The sequence below is a fragment of the Lycium ferocissimum genome, chromosome 2 (assembly GCF_029784015.1).
Source record: "Lycium ferocissimum isolate CSIRO_LF1 chromosome 2, AGI_CSIRO_Lferr_CH_V1, whole genome shotgun sequence".
NCBI lineage: Eukaryota > Viridiplantae > Streptophyta > Magnoliopsida > Solanales > Solanaceae > Lycium > Lycium ferocissimum.
The window spans coordinates 47,488,191-47,503,519 of record NC_081343.1 but is presented as its reverse complement, the minus strand read 5'-3'; the positions used below and the strand labels follow the sequence as shown (position 1 = coordinate 47,503,519).

The window sequence follows — 15,329 nt, the reverse complement described above, 5'->3', positions numbered from 1 at the left end:
CCTCAAATTTCAACAAAGATCAAATTTGTAGTTGATTGGCAAATTTACCTTTCAGTATTTTTTAAAATTGAAAGACAATTTAATACTACAGTTATAAACAACTAGATCGAAAAGGTAAAACCAGCTAAATGGATTTCCACTAGTACATAACAACAGTATCCAACAAAAAAAAAAAAATCTAAAATTCTTCACCAATCACTGTTGTATCTTTTCTGCTTGATATAGCCAATAGTTATTGTATGTCAAAGAGTGGACCACTACTTGATTATCATTCCATGTTTTTTATTGTCTTGTATCTATATTTCTTAAGGTTCCTCCATATTCCAACTACTATTGGAACTCAAAAAAAAAAAAAAAAAAAATAGTAAAAATGGCCATGACCAAGATGTCCTTAGCAACTTCCTTGCTTTTGTGTACTTTCCTTATCTTAATCTTGCAGGTTTGTCTCCATCTCTTATGGAAATTTCTTGCATGTTAGTTAGATGGATTTAGCAAATTGGCTTCCATTACACTGCTTTTGATGAATTATGAATTAACCTTTTGGTATTTGTTGAGGAAGATCAAAGACAGTTAGTTGTGTATTTTCTTGGACTTTGTTATGCCTTAGTTCAGCTTTGACTTGAGCAAAATCTTAGGAAATCTTGAATTTTAATTGATTTTCTTTTTACTAGTGTAAAAGAGAGTACATGTTGACTTTGTTTTTGCAGTTTCAGGGATTATGCTGAGCTAAAGTACTATTTTTTTTGTTTGTTGAAAACTAGTCCTCTTGTAAAATACTACTGTCATGGATTTCAGTTCTCTCTGATGCTATCGATTACCATTGCTAGTAGCTGTTGTTTTAATTGAACAGATGTGATTATAGCTAAGGTTCATGTCCAACTGGTAGCTAATAATTGTAAGACAAGATTCACTTGCATTACTCACCTGTAGACTTTGTGGCTGTGTGTTTGATGAATACAAGAAAAAAGAGAAAGATGTGTTAGTTAGTATAAGGAAGAGAAGAGCTATGGAGTATTATGACTAGGAAATTAAAAGTTTATTTAAAATAACCTAGAGTGAGAACAGTGTTCTGTTGTGAGATTTGCTTGAAAATGGTAAGTAGAGGAGTAGGAAAAGGGGAAAAAGAAGAAGAAATAAGTGGACTGTGTACAAGTTCTGCTTGCTCAACCAAATAGATAGCCTATGTAAATCCACTTTAAAACCTATGATGCTTTTGTAACATATATTCACATTAACCTTCCAGGTTAGAAGTATTTATAAGGTTTATACTAAGAATTATAAATGTTTTCCATCTTGCTTAAAAATTGAGACCTTTATTCTTGGTCATGTAACTTAGTGGAGCTGGAGTTGCAAGCCTATTCTCAAAAAGGTTATTTTATGTCATTCATTGATGAACACAATTGCTATATCTATCATTTGTTCTTATGGAAATTATAGCAGGTTGTTGCAGAGAAGCCAATATCTGAAGCTAAAGGTGAATCTGCAATCCTTCAGGTCTACCCTTCTGTTCATGATTCACTTATAAGATGTTATACTCCCAGTGGCGGAGCCAGAATTTTCACTAAGGGGGTTCAAAATATAAAAAGTAAGAAACGAAGAAGCCAAGGGGATTCAACATCTACTATTTATACATAAAAAATAATTTTAACCTTGTGTATACATGGTAATTTTTTGCCGAAGGGAGTTCGGGTGAACACCCTGGCCACCACTTGGCTCCGCCCCTGTATACCCCTTGTTCCTTTCAATTTAAAACTGAGAGAGATTTTCGGATAATCATGTAGGAATCAATCATCAAAGAGGTTAATGAAAATTCCAAAGCTGGATGGAAAGCTGCATTCAACCCTCGTTTCTCGAACTTCACAGTAAGATCTTTATATATTTCTAACCAATAACAATTATAGTTCCTTATAGAGGGATATCTCATCCTTCCCCACTCCTGTTTTCACAGGTTTCCCAATTCAAGCGCTTACTTGGAGTTAAGCCCCCAAGAGAGGGTGATCTTAAGAGCATCCCTATTTTAACTCATCCAAAACTTATGGATTTACCAAAAGAGTTTGATGCACGAACAGCTTGGCCTCAGTGTAGCACTATTGGAAGAATTCTCGGTCAGTTTCTTCATCTTATTGCTTAGACCTTTTATGCTATATTCCTATCAGAAGAATGCTGATGTTTTCCATATTTTACATTGCAGATCAGGTGACTGCTCTTGCTACTAGTCTCGCTCTTTTCCTTCTTCCTCTAAAGCCAAATGCTCTATAGTGGTTTTGATCCTATATATTTCAGGGACATTGCGGTTCTTGTTGGGCTTTTGGTGCTGTTGAATCGCTTTCTGATCGTTTCTGTATTCATTATGGCTTGGTCAGTTCATGTTAATCGAAGAAACACTTGTTTTTGTTTCATTTCAACCATGGTTGTTGATGATTTACTTTCGATGTGTGATGTAGAATATATCTCTATCCGTAAATGATGTATTAGCATGCTGTGGCTTTTTATGTGGGGATGGCTGTAACGGTGGATCTCCCATATCAGCATGGCAATACTTTGTCCGCAAGGGCGTGGTCACAGAGAAGGTAAATAATATTCTTCTCGACGTAGAGTCACCTCAGAGAGATATGCTCAACGACTCATAAGTTAATAATAACTCGTTCTTGCAGTGTGACCCTTACTTCGATAATATTGGATGTTCTCACCCGGGTTGCGAACCTACATATCCCACCCCACAGTGTCATAGGAAGTGTGTTAAAGAGAATCTACTGTGGAGTAAATCCAAGCATTTCGGTGTCGATGCATATGGACTCAGCTGGGATCCGTACAGTATCATGGCTGAAGTTTACAAGAATGGACCGGTTGAGGTTGCTTTTAATGTTTACGAGGTAAGAAGGATAAGTATCTATTCTGTGAAACTTGTGTGGGATTTACTGGCAAAATACTTTAAAGTAAAACACCTATCTCTTAGCACAAAATAATAACATAGTTGCTTGGTGATGTAATGGTCAATATTTTCCCCTCCTAGAATAAGGATTTGTTGGAATTGGTTATATCCACTATTTTCTCTTTTCCTTAGCTGGGGTTCCCTTTACTTGATGACTTGAAAATTTTCGTCGATCACAGGATTTTGCTCACTACAAATCGGGAGTTTACAAGCACGTAACAGGGAATTATATCGGAGGCCATGCTGCTAAGCTCATCGGATGGGGAACTAGCGAGCAAGGAGAGGACTATTGGGTATGTTGTAACTATAATCTATATAGACTATGTTAACTTATCAGCAGTTAATCACCTTCTTTTTTTATTTTCTGCAGCTTATTGTGAATTCTTGGAACAGAGGCTGGGGTGATGTATGTCCTTCGATTTATACCATATGTACTTTCACCACTTTATATGAGCAAGAGTTTTAATATCTCTATAAGCTTCTTGTCTGAGTGTATGTGTATTTGTGTATGGCAGGATGGTTACTTCAAGATCAGAAGGGGAACAAATGAGTGTGGCATTGAATTTAATGTGGTTGCAGGATTGCCTTCAGCAAGAAATCTGAATGTGGAACTTGATGATTCTTTCCTTGAAGCCTCAATGTAAAATGCTACTTCTTCAACTAGACACTACATAATACTACCAAAGTCTATGAAACTGGGGAACCAAAATTATTGTAAAATATATCTTCATCTCATGGATTTAATTGGCTGTACGTTTCTAAATTTCCACTATGGATTACCCGTATAAGTGTAGCCTGAATTCGAATTTAGTTGGGCTGCAATGCAGATATCTAACACCGAGTCGGAAACATAAAAAGCATAAGTGTCCCTTCGGGGACATCCGATAAAAAAGATCACCAAGGTTTTACAGAAAGATTTTAACTCTTTTATTGTTTCTGTTGTTAGTGTTTTGTTAAATTAGATAAAAGGTGGTCATGTTCTATAAACTTCAAAAGTTATTTCTGCTCACCAAAATATAAAAGAGAGAAGAATAAACTGGCCTTCATAGTATTAATAAAACAACTACCATGAAGATTTGTTAATCCGTGAAGATGCGCTCAAAAAAATGAAGTTTATTGGGTAGCTTATGAAATTAACATGTCTATTTAACCTTTTCTAATGTACCAAAAAAAGGAGAGAGAAAAAGATAAAAACATTGTTAGTGGAAAAGAGATGAAAAGTAAGGGAGTATGTTGTTTTATACCTCCTCTCTCCTAAAGGAGCGGTCATTTTTCGTTTCTTGAGAGTTAATTCGACAAAATTTTTAAGTTAAATTAGATTAAATCAACTCAATTTTTACGAATTTAAAATAGGTTTTTAAAAATTATATAAAGTAATACAAGTTGCAACATTTCTAATGTTAATTTGATGAAACACGTATTAAAATATGAATCAAAATTTATACGATTTAAGCTACAAATGAAATATTTAACTAATTGGAGAGAGAGAGTAATTCCCTATGGCATGTAGCGGACTTATTTGTGAAGGAAAATTGTACACCTGACTCACCTATCCACTACACACCAAGGGAAACAAAAAGAAAATCATAAACAAAAAATAGTTTGAATATTTGTAAATCACTGAATTTGGAAAGGATGAAACGTGACTTAATCAAATTCTATAATGTTAGTATAATACTACGTCTTCTGTCACATCTCACAATTACAGATAAGCAAAGCTGATGTTATCCCTTAGAATTTCACTATATTGATTGAGTTGAATAATAGTTGGAATAATTCATACTTCTAGAAATCCACTTTTCAAATATGTTTTGGGTTAAATATCATTTTTTTTTACATTTCATTCACTTTATCAAATTGTTTATCCGGCTTATTACAGCATTTTATGACCTTAACGAAACAAAATTAAAATTCTTTAATATATAGAAGTTCAATTCCAAAATAGTCAAGATATTCTTTTTTTAAGAAAGGTTTACTGAATCACTAATTAAAAGATAAACTAATAGCTTTATAAAAAATAAAAAAAATCGGGGCACACCATCAAAGATCGGGGTGGCTTTAATTTCTAAGTCAATTTTGGGAGCTTTGTTGATTTTTACTAATGATATCCATTTACTTTTTACAAAAAAATGTCTTTAATCTTTACCCTTGAGTTATTATTTTATTCTAATTTTGATACACATGTAAGGGCCGCGTGCAATCTCACATGAAACTTCAAAATTGCTATGGACCAAAATTATTGGAGCTATGTATGGCGAAAGGTCCGAATGAATCCTTTTCGCCGAAAAATTATCTTGTATACATAAATGAAAAGAACTATGTATATATAACCTGTTAAATTTGTTTTATACGAAAAAAAAAAAAAAAAACTGTTACTGTATTAATTTTTAATCTCCATATTATAATATTTTTGGCACTGCCATTATGGAAAAGAGAGGATTTAGTTGCTTGTAAAATAATCTAACTAGAATACCTAACGCTACAACTTGAACTGGATTTGGGAAAGGTGAAACAGACTAAACTTGATCAAATTCATTCATCCAAAAATATCTTATAAAACCACCAGTAGGCAGTAGCCATCATCTTCTGTTTGATAAGGCCATCATTTTTATATGTCATAGAATGGGCCAATCAAATTGATTGTTACTCTCCTTTTCTTCTTTTTCTCTATCTGTAGACTATATATACCTTCAAGATTCCTTCATTTCAACACCACAATTGGAAAGCTCAAAAAGAAGCTAAAATGGCCATGACTTTGAAGTCTTTAACAACTCCTTTGTTTTTGGGTGCTTTCTTTATCCTTATCTTACAGGTTTGTTTCTTGATTCTTTGAACCTGTCTTTAGTATTTTTTATAATGATCTTTTGTGGGTAGTTCTTGGCTATTGAATTGATGATCTTGTTTAGATGGATTTAGCTGATGGTTTAGTTTATATAGCTTTTGATGATTACATGGTTGTTTTGTATTCATGTGCTTTAGTTCAGCGTTGACTTGAAATCTTGAATTTTAATGATTTTATGATTACCTAATAGAAAAAGAGAAGTATAGACATGTTTCTGCAGCTTCAGTATTAACATAGGCGGAGCTAGGAATTTTAGTTATGGGTTTTGAATCATAATTCTTTTTATTTATTGAGTTCTGGATATATTATTTATACATATTAAATTGAATTTTTCCAGTACAAATATAAGGTTTGAGCCTAAGCTACCGGGTTCTACCTAACCATAACTGGTTCTGCCCTGTCAGTATATGGTTTGATGTGAAATACTTATGAATTGGCTAACTTACATGGTTCTTTCTATACAGTGGCGGGCTAAAATATTCACTGAGGGGAATCAAGTATAACGAAATAAACATATAAAGAAGTCAAGGGGATTCAAGATATTATATATATACATAAATTCTTTGCCTTTATATATACATGAGTCTACATGAGAGAAAGTATTGCTTCATAGAGAAATACAGAAAGGGGGGAGAAGAAGAGAAATGGAGTAGTGAACTAGTCACAACTTCTGCTTCTATGATTCATCATATTTTTCCATGTTATAGTGCTTTAAGCATATGATGTATTTGCTACATATGTCTTTCAAAAAAACAAATCCAGGCTGAGTATTATGATGTTGACAATATGAATTGTATAAGTGGCTCATCTTGATTAGAGTGAAGCCCTTTAGTTCTTCGTTTGTCACAGCGTCATACCTTTGTTCTTGAGTTGCAACTCTGTTTTCTAAAAGCTTTTAAGTTATCTATTGATGAATAGAATTGCTGCGTTCTTATGGAAAGCAGGTTGCTGCAGAGAAGCCAATATCTGAAGCTAAAGTTGAATCTGCAATCCTTCAAGTATGGTCTTCTGTTCATGATTCAAGAAGATGTTATTGTCATTGTGCTCAGGTCAATTTTTAAACTGAGACTCAATTTTTGAATGATAATGTAGGACTCGATCGTCAAACATGTCAATGAGAACCCCAAAGCTGGATGGAAAGCTGCATTCAACCCTCAATTATCGAATTTCACGGTGAGACCATCATATAGCTAAAGAATTTAGCTTCTAAACACGGACAGTGTAAAAGAACTTTTACACTATCATGCCACCTAAAAGATAACTACCAATAACTTTCTATAAAAGTAGGATCAGTAACCTTGAAAATAGTTCAAGTTTATATACACCGAAAATATGCATTTATAATTATGTCAATATTTGGTTGTCACAGGTCTCCCAATTTAAGCGTCTTCTTGGAGTTAAGCCTGCAAGAGAAGGTGATTTGGAGGGAATTCCTGTTGTAACTCATCCAAAACTTAAGGAGTTACCAAAAGAGTTTGATGCACGAAAGGCATGGCCTCAATGTAGCACAATTGGAAGAATTCTGGGTTAGTTACTTCACTTTCTTGCTCGGTCTTTTCGAGATATAATTCTATTATAGTGATGCTAATGCTTTCCATCTTTGCACGTCAATCACCGGGACAAATTTGCATCACAGATCAGGTGAATATCTTTCCATTATACGTACTAAATGGCACATTCCAGGTTCTCTCTAGTGGTCTAATCCTATATATTTCAGGGACATTGTGGTTCTTGTTGGGCTTTTGGTGCTGTTGAGTCGCTATCTGATCGTTTCTGTATCCATTATAACTTGGTATATTCTGTCGAACCATGTGACTGCCTAACTTAAATTGTTTGAAATGACATACTTTTATTTACTTACTTATATCTTAGCAAGTGACCACCACCTCATCTTAGCGCAAAACGCTTGTGAATTTTTACTGTAGTTATGGTTACTGACGTTAACTTTTGATGTGTAATGCAGAGTATCTCTCTGTCTGTAAATGATGTCTTAGCATGCTGTGGCTTCTTATGCGGGAGTGGTTGTAATGGTGGATATCCTATATCAGCATGGCGATACTTTAAACGTAGGGGAGTGGTCTCAGAAGAGGTAAATGATGACTTATTGTAAAAACATCTAGAGTAATGTGGCTCTTTATGATCAATCGCTAACAAATTAAGTTTATTCTGGCAGTGTGATCCTTACTTTGATAATGAGGGATGTTCCCACCCTGGTTGTGAACCTGCATATCCCACCCCAAAGTGTCATAGGAAGTGTGTCAAGGACAATCTACTATGGAGGAAATCAAAACATTATAGTGTCAATGCATACAGGGTCAGCCATGATCCTCAAAGTATCATGGCAGAAATATACAAGAATGGACCGGTCGAGGTCTCTTTTACTGTATACCAGGTAACAAGGAGAAGGAAGAGTGTAAAGTTCTAGTATTTGTTAATTATGTGAGAACAGTTTTCATACAAGACATTGTCTGAGCTGGTAACCTTAATAACAGTTTGCAAATAGCTGTTATTGTCTCTTTTTATTAGCAACGCTTTCTGGTGCTAGATGACTTAAAACCCTTTTTGTCGATCACAGGATTTTGCTCACTATAAGGCAGGAGTTTACAAGCATGTAACTGGGCAAAGTATGGGAGGCCATGCTGTTAAGCTTATCGGATGGGGAACTAGTGAGCAAGGAGAGGACTATTGGGTATGTCGCTATGTTCAATTTATGGTCTTTTATTTTCTATTTAAAATCATATCATTTTGACAGAATTTGATCACCTTTTTATTTCTTCTTGCAGCTCATTGCTAATTCTTGGAATAGAGGCTGGGGTGATGTATGTCCTTGATTTTCTCTCTCACCATTTATATGAACAAAAAGTCCTTAACCATTGACATCCTAACTTCTTGTTGAAGACTTAAACTGACCTATATCTGTACGAATTTAACTTATATATACTGACATCGTATATAGGTAATACTGATAGTTAAAAATTACTATAGACAGTTATATGTTGTTGTATGTCAATTTAACCTGATTGCTTAAACAAATTGTACATTATCCGTGCACATAAATTGAATTCTATTTTTATAAGCTTCTTCTCTAAATGTGAATGTATATCTTTCCATGATGACAGGATGGTTACTTCAAGATTAGAAGGGGAACAAATGAATGTGGCATTGAACATAATGTGGTGGCAGGATTGCCTTCAGCAAGAAATTTGAATGTGGAACTTGATGATGCTTTCCTTGATGCCTCAATGTAAAATGATATTTCTTCTACTAGACACTACATAATACTAGCAATAATATATGATGCCGGGACGAGAAAAACTTATGAACTTGCATATTTATCTCGTCGATTTAATCTGTATAATAATTCATAATTAATACTTGTTGCAATAGTCACTTTTCAGTTTTCAATTTTATGACTTAAGGATAATTTTATTTGTTACTAATAACTAAGGTTGGGGACTAGGCTACGAGCTGAAACAGTGAGCATGGCTGCCAATTGCCATGCCATCCCATCCGAGTTGTTCACACAAGTTACACAATTTTCTATAACAACTTTGGCGCAAGGTTAGAAAAAACATAAATTATACAAATGGTAATTTCTACTAATTTTACAATATTTTTAAAAAAGAATAAACGCTTCTTATGTGTACAAAATGTGAAATATTCTCTACCTTCTCAAGTATTTCAGATTATTTCTCGTTTAGGAGTTTCGAGTTTCGAAAGGTGCATATTTGAAATTTTTATACAAAAGATTTTTTAATAGACAATTTCAAGCTAGTTGTGGTTGATTGTATGAATGCGTGCATTCATATCACTCGGTGTACTTTCATATCAATCCAACATTACATAATATAGACATCTAAAACTAGAAGTTGTTTTACATTTTTACGGATACTCAAATCTCCTACACAACTCAAAAGACTCCTGGACCCGTTTATTAGAAAAATATGCAGTATGAATCTAAATAGATATTTGAATATTAAGATTATGATGTCTTAATGTACATATGAATATTTAAACTTGAATATTTCATAATTAAAACTGTTTATTTCTCAATATTAACTAATCTAGTACCACATCAACATATTATAAAACAACTAAATGTATATGGTGGTTGGTGATGGTGATGGCAAAGATGGTGGTTCTGGGTGCTAACCGGTGATAGAAAATGATGGTAGTGGTGCTGATGTTAGGTAGTGGCAATTACAATGGTGGATAGCAATGAAGATGGATCAAGTAGTGGTGAAATGTTTTTTCTCTGCGAAATTTTTTGAATGAATAACATCTAAATAATATAAAGTCTTTTTATAGATCTTACTAACTCAAATCTATTTGAACTCATTAAGTGCTTGCAGAAAAAAAAATAGACGTATTTAATGGTCAAGATTTGGATGTTTAAGATTCAAACTAAAATAAACACACTTTATGACAAAAAAGTGAAGAATTATTTTGCAGACTTTCATTAAGAGTAAACAAATGAATCATTTAAATATATTGAATCTAAAATAAGCAAATACATCAACTCCACAAAGTTGTAATTAATCTCAACTTATTAAATATTCATGTCACTCTAGTTTAGTTAAACATTTGACTTTTTAAGAATCAATCAATTTGTTGCAAGCTATCAGACAAATGAGAATAGTGCTATTCGGTGTGACTCAAGAAGAATGGCAAGTGATTTTCCCTTTTGGGATTCCCCCCCAAAAAAAAAAAAAAATCAATCAATCATTTTGTTTTTGCAGTTCTTTAAGATGTTGTAATAGTTTTATGTTTTATTTTTTATATATATATATGTAAATATCCATCCCAAATTAGTTATCAACTTGTCATGGTTCGCTTTTGGAGATAGCCTGTTTCGCCAAGTTTTTGAAAGTCCAAATTGCTTTTCGATAAAAGTACTTTTTTTGAAAATTACTTTTTAAAATATGCTGATTTTAGAAGTTTGACCAAACAAACTATCAATTTGACAAATTTTTGAAGCTATTCCCCCAGATAATTTAATATGACACTTTTAGCTTTTATATTTAGTGCAAATTAAATAATTTGTTTTTACATAATCAAGAAGATGCTGATTATTTTTTATAAATTTACCTTAATTTAAATAAGTGTTGCACAACCGAGAAATCATATTAAATAGACACTATTTTATTAAGGTAATTTAGTGAAAACACCTCTTACTTTGCAGAGGTGGGTGAATTTCTCAAAAAGAAAATCATTAACAAAAAATAGTTTGAATTTTTGTATATAACTGGCTTTGGGAAGGATGAAACTGACTTAATCGAATTCTATAATATTAGTACAATACTAAGTCTTCTGTCACATCTCACAATTACAAATAAGCTAACATGTTATCCCTGAGAATTTCACGTTATTGATTGACTTGAATAATATAATTGGAATAATTTATACTTTCAGAATAGAATATCTGTCCAATTTTCACATATGTTTTGGGTTAAATATCATTTAGTTTTACATTTCATTCACTTTCTCAAATTGTTTATCCTGCTTGTTACTGCATTTTATGACCTTAACGGATTTTTTTATTTTTTTAATATATAGAGATTCAATTTCAAAATAGTCAAGATCTTCTTCTTAATTTTTTTTTTTTTTTTTTTTTTTTTTTTTTAATGATGGGTGTACTGAATCACTAATTAAAAGATGAACTAATAATTATACATAGAAAAAATGGGGGAGGCTTTGATTTTTAAGTCAATTTTGGGAGATAATGTTGATTTTTACCGTGATATCCATTTGCTTTTATAAAAATAATGTTTTGAATTATTTTTTTGAAATTCCGGGGAAACCCGCAGGCCGCAGCTAAAACGTGATATCCATTTGCTTTTACAACTAATAGTGTTTTGAATTATTATTTTTGAAATTCCAGGAAACCCACAGCCGCTATCTTTTAGGTGCACATAGCATAACTCCCCGGCCTCGTAAACTCTACAAACCACATGGTGAAACGTAAACCGCGCTTAAAAACCCGATACGACAGCTCCGATTGGTGCATGATGCCGAGTGTTGTGTTATTACCTTGAGTGATTATTTTATTCTAGTTATAGTTCCTCCATTATTTATCTAAGCACGTTTGGCTTTCAATTAAATTAAATATTCATTTTAATCCAATGATTAACGGAAGCTAAGAGACATTAACTTCGATTAAGGGCAACATTAACTGTTGTGCACATGTAACTCACATCCCTATGACTAATTTTTTCCTCAAGCAATCTCACATGGAGACTTAAAAATTGATGTGGACCAAAATTGGCGGAGCTATGTATGGCCAACTGATCTAAATGAATCTTCTTCCCTGAAAAATTGTCCTATATATATAAATAAATAAAAATTATGTACACTATATATAAATAAATAAAATTAGTGTATTATTTCTTGAAATCTCCTTATTAAAATTTCTGGCTCTATGATAACTCATAAATACACTATATATAAATAAATAAAATTAGTGTATTATTTCTTGAAATCTCCTTATTAAAATTTTTCGCCGTGTGATAACTCATAAATCATAAGGTACGAGAGAGAGAGAATTCAGTATTGCTTATAAAATAGTCAACTAGAATACCTACCGTTCCAATATGAACTAGACTTTTGGGAAATATAAAACGTGACTAACTTGATCAAATTCTTTAATCAAAGAGTATCCAAAAATATCTTACCTGACTAACTTGATCAAATTCTTTAATCAAAGAGTATCCAAAAATATCTTACTATAAAAAAACCACCAGTAGCCATCACGTTGTGTTTAAAAATTGATTGTTAATCTCCTATTCTTGTATTCCTCTATCTATATATACCTTTGAAATTCCTCCATTTCCACACCAAAATTTGAAAGCTAAAAGAGAAGCTAATTAAGATGGCCATGACTTTCAAATCTTTAGCAAGTCCTTTGCTTTTGGGTGCTTTGTTTATCCTTGTCTTACAGGTCTGTTATATAGCTGATGGTTTAGTTTATATTGATTATTTGGATTACCCTTTTTGGTATTGATGAATATAAAGAATTGCTGCATGTGTTCTTCTTGAAAGCAGGTTGCTGCAGAGAAGCCAATATCTGAAGCTAAACTTGATGAATCTGCACTAATCCTACAAGTATGATCTTCTCTTCATGATTCAACAAGATAATGTTATTGTCATTGTGCTAAGGTCTAGTTTTAAAAATGAGATTCCTTAATTTTTGGATGATAATATAATGTAGGACTCGATCGTCAAAACTGTCAATGAGAATGCCGAAGCTGGATGGGAAGCTGCATTCAACCCTCAACTATCGAATTTCACGGTGAGACCATCATATCATATAGTACCTAAAGAATTTAACTTCTAAATGTCTAACAGTGTAAAAGAACTTTTACACTATAATGTCACCTAAAAGATAAGTGGATCAGTAATCTTGAAAATAAAGCAACTTGTAAACCAATGACGTACATTTGCTTTTTCTTTTAGTGGGATGTCTCATACTTCCCAATTCAATTTTGCAGCTATACACCCAAAACATGCATTTATAATTATGTCCATATAATTTGGTCGTCACAGGTTTCCCAATTTAAGCGCCTACTTGGAGTTCTGCCTGCAAGAGAAGGTGATTTGGAGGGAATTCCTGTTGTAACTCATCCAAACCTTATGAAGTTACCCAAGGAATTTGACGCACGAAAGGCGTGGCCTCAATGCAGCACAATTGGAAAAATTCTGGGTCAGTTACTTCACTTTCTTGCTTGGTCCTTTAAGTTATAATTTTATAATAGAAGATGCTAATATTTTCCATCTTTGCACATCAATCATTGGGACAAATTTGAATCACAGATCAGGGACATTGCGGTTCTTGTTGGGCTTTTGGTGCTGTTGAGGCGCTGTCTGATCGTTTCTGTATCCATTTAAACAAGGTAAATTCTGTTGAACGTTGTGACTGCCTAGCTTGCACAAGCCTGATTCTTTCTGATGGGCCAAACGCGTAACCACCACCTCATCTTAGCACAGAACATTTATGAAATCTCACTACAGTATGGTCACTGATGTCAACTTTTAATGTGTAATGCAGAGTGTCTCTCTCTCTGTAAATGATCTCTTAGCGTGCTGTGGCTTTTTATGCGGGAAAGGTTGCAATGGCGGAAATCCTCTAGCAGCATGGCAATACTTTAAACGTGTGGGAGTGGTCACGGAAGAGGTAAAATGGTGACTTGTTATCACCTCAGTGAAATTACATCTAGAGTAGTGTAATGTAGTGTAGCTTTTTCTGATCAATGGCTAACAAATTAAAAGTTTATGCTGGCAGTGTGATCCTTACTTTGATAGTATTGGATGTCCCCACCCTGGTTGTTCACCGGTATATCGCACCCCAAAGTGTAATAGGAAGTGTGTCAAGAAGAACCTGTTATGGGGGAAATCAAAGCATTATGGTGTCAATGCATACAGGATCAACCGTAATATCCGCAATATCATGGCGGAAATATACAAAAATGGACCAGTTGAGGTCTCTTTTACTGTGTACCAGGTAATTAACAAGAAGTGTAAAGTTTCAATATTCTAAGTTTTGTCATCATACAGTTTTAAATAGAACATTAATTGTTTACTTTGATTAGAACTGATTGTTTTTTCTTAGCAATACTTTCCTGTATTCAATGATTTAAAACTTTTTCGTTGATCACAGGATTTTGCTCACTACAAGTCAGGAGTTTACAAGCATGTAACAGGGAAACGTTTGGCAGGCCATGCTGTTAAGGTTATTGGATGGGGAACTAGTGAGCAAGGACAGAACTATTGGGTATGTTGATGTATATGTTCAAGCTGTGGTTTTCTATCTTGTATTTAAAAGAATCATATCACTTTGTCAAAATTTAATCACCTTAATTCTTTATGTCTTCTTGCAGCTCATTGCTAATTCTTGGAACACAGAATGGGGTGATGTATGTCCTCTATTTTCTCCCTTTGCTTTCATATTCCTTGAACATGGACATGCGAACTTGTTGTAGTAGATGCGCTAACTATACTGACAGTGTAAATAATGTTTTGCAAAATCAATCGACGTTTTTTAACCGGGTTATTACTGCATTTATACTAAATTAAAATAATTATAGAATGTTGTCATATGTCACCTTAATCTGATTGCTTAAACAAGTCACACATTGTGAAGTTAAATTCTATTTGTATAAAGCTTCTTCTCCAAATGATGAATATAATGTATATCTCTCCATGATGACATGACAGGACGGATTCTTCAAGATCAGAAGAGGAACAAATGAGTGTGGCATTGAACAAAATGTGGTGGCAGGGTTGCCTTCACCAAGAAATCTGAAAGTGGAACTTGATGATGCTTTCCTTGATGCCTCAATATGAAATGCTACGAGTACTAGTATTTCTTCAACAGGACACTACATAAATAATATGATACTACTGGGGACGAGAAAAACTTATATATGTACTTGCATAATAATTTATCTCGTCGATTTTATGTGTATCATTCATAAATAATAATCCTGTTTCATTTATGTTATTCATTTCGGTTTTCAACTTTATGACTTGAGAATAATTTTATTTGTTACTGCTAACAAT

General features: G+C 33.4%; 3 protein-coding genes across 3 annotated transcripts; all 3 read left to right on the top strand.

Annotated features, from left to right (window-relative positions):
* The first annotated feature begins 280 nt into the window (after positions 1 to 280).
* On the top strand, positions 281 to 3,699 carry LOC132041141 (cathepsin B-like protease 2). Its single transcript, XM_059431956.1, has 11 exons — positions 281 to 439; positions 1,441 to 1,494; positions 1,782 to 1,862; positions 1,949 to 2,105; positions 2,192 to 2,196; positions 2,284 to 2,358; positions 2,445 to 2,570; positions 2,655 to 2,873; positions 3,112 to 3,225; positions 3,303 to 3,338; positions 3,448 to 3,699. Exons 1-11 carry the CDS (start codon positions 371 to 373, stop codon positions 3,574 to 3,576), a joined length of 1,065 nt encoding a protein of 354 aa, XP_059287939.1. The 5' UTR covers positions 281 to 370; the 3' UTR covers positions 3,577 to 3,699.
* A 1,717-nt stretch (positions 3,700 to 5,416) lies between these two features.
* Positions 5,417 to 9,174, top strand: LOC132041148 (cathepsin B-like protease 2). Its single transcript, XM_059431968.1, has 11 exons — positions 5,417 to 5,744; positions 6,719 to 6,772; positions 6,867 to 6,947; positions 7,144 to 7,300; positions 7,411 to 7,415; positions 7,492 to 7,566; positions 7,738 to 7,863; positions 7,948 to 8,166; positions 8,350 to 8,463; positions 8,558 to 8,593; positions 8,894 to 9,174. Exons 1-11 carry the CDS (start codon positions 5,676 to 5,678, stop codon positions 9,020 to 9,022), a joined length of 1,065 nt encoding a protein of 354 aa, XP_059287951.1. The 5' UTR covers positions 5,417 to 5,675; the 3' UTR covers positions 9,023 to 9,174.
* A 3,389-nt stretch (positions 9,175 to 12,563) lies between these two features.
* On the top strand, positions 12,564 to 15,292 carry LOC132041131 (cathepsin B-like protease 2). Its single transcript, XM_059431929.1, has 10 exons — positions 12,564 to 12,711; positions 12,816 to 12,875; positions 12,982 to 13,062; positions 13,317 to 13,473; positions 13,584 to 13,663; positions 13,819 to 13,944; positions 14,053 to 14,271; positions 14,428 to 14,541; positions 14,648 to 14,683; positions 14,985 to 15,292. The coding sequence occupies exons 1-10, from the start codon at positions 12,643 to 12,645 to the stop codon at positions 15,111 to 15,113; spliced, it is 1,071 nt and encodes a 356-aa protein (XP_059287912.1). The 5' UTR covers positions 12,564 to 12,642; the 3' UTR covers positions 15,114 to 15,292.
* Positions 15,293 to 15,329: the final 37 nt, after the last annotated feature.

Bases quoted from the DNA above. Each gene is read 5' to 3' on its own strand.
- LOC132041131 (XM_059431929.1), top strand. From the start codon at position 12,643: ATGGCCATGACTTTCAAATCTTTAGCAAGTCCTTTGCTTTTGGGTGCT. The intron at 13,063-13,316 runs GTGAGACCATCA...TGGTCGTCACAG, and splicing joins CTCAACTATCGAATTTCACG to GTTTCCCAATTTAAGCGCCT. The intron at 13,474-13,583 runs GTCAGTTACTTC...TTTGAATCACAG, and splicing joins CACAATTGGAAAAATTCTGG to ATCAGGGACATTGCGGTTCT.
- LOC132041148 (XM_059431968.1), top strand. From the start codon at position 5,676: ATGGCCATGACTTTGAAGTCTTTAACAACTCCTTTGTTTTTGGGTGCT. The intron at 6,773-6,866 runs GTATGGTCTTCT...ATGATAATGTAG, and splicing joins TTGAATCTGCAATCCTTCAA to GACTCGATCGTCAAACATGT. The intron at 8,594-8,893 runs GTATGTCCTTGA...CCATGATGACAG, and splicing joins GGAATAGAGGCTGGGGTGAT to GATGGTTACTTCAAGATTAG.
- LOC132041141 (XM_059431956.1), top strand. From the start codon at position 371: ATGGCCATGACCAAGATGTCCTTAGCAACTTCCTTGCTTTTGTGTACT. The intron at 1,495-1,781 runs GTCTACCCTTCT...ATAATCATGTAG, and splicing joins GTGAATCTGCAATCCTTCAG to GAATCAATCATCAAAGAGGT. The intron at 2,359-2,444 runs GTCAGTTCATGT...TGTGTGATGTAG, and splicing joins TCTGTATTCATTATGGCTTG to AATATATCTCTATCCGTAAA.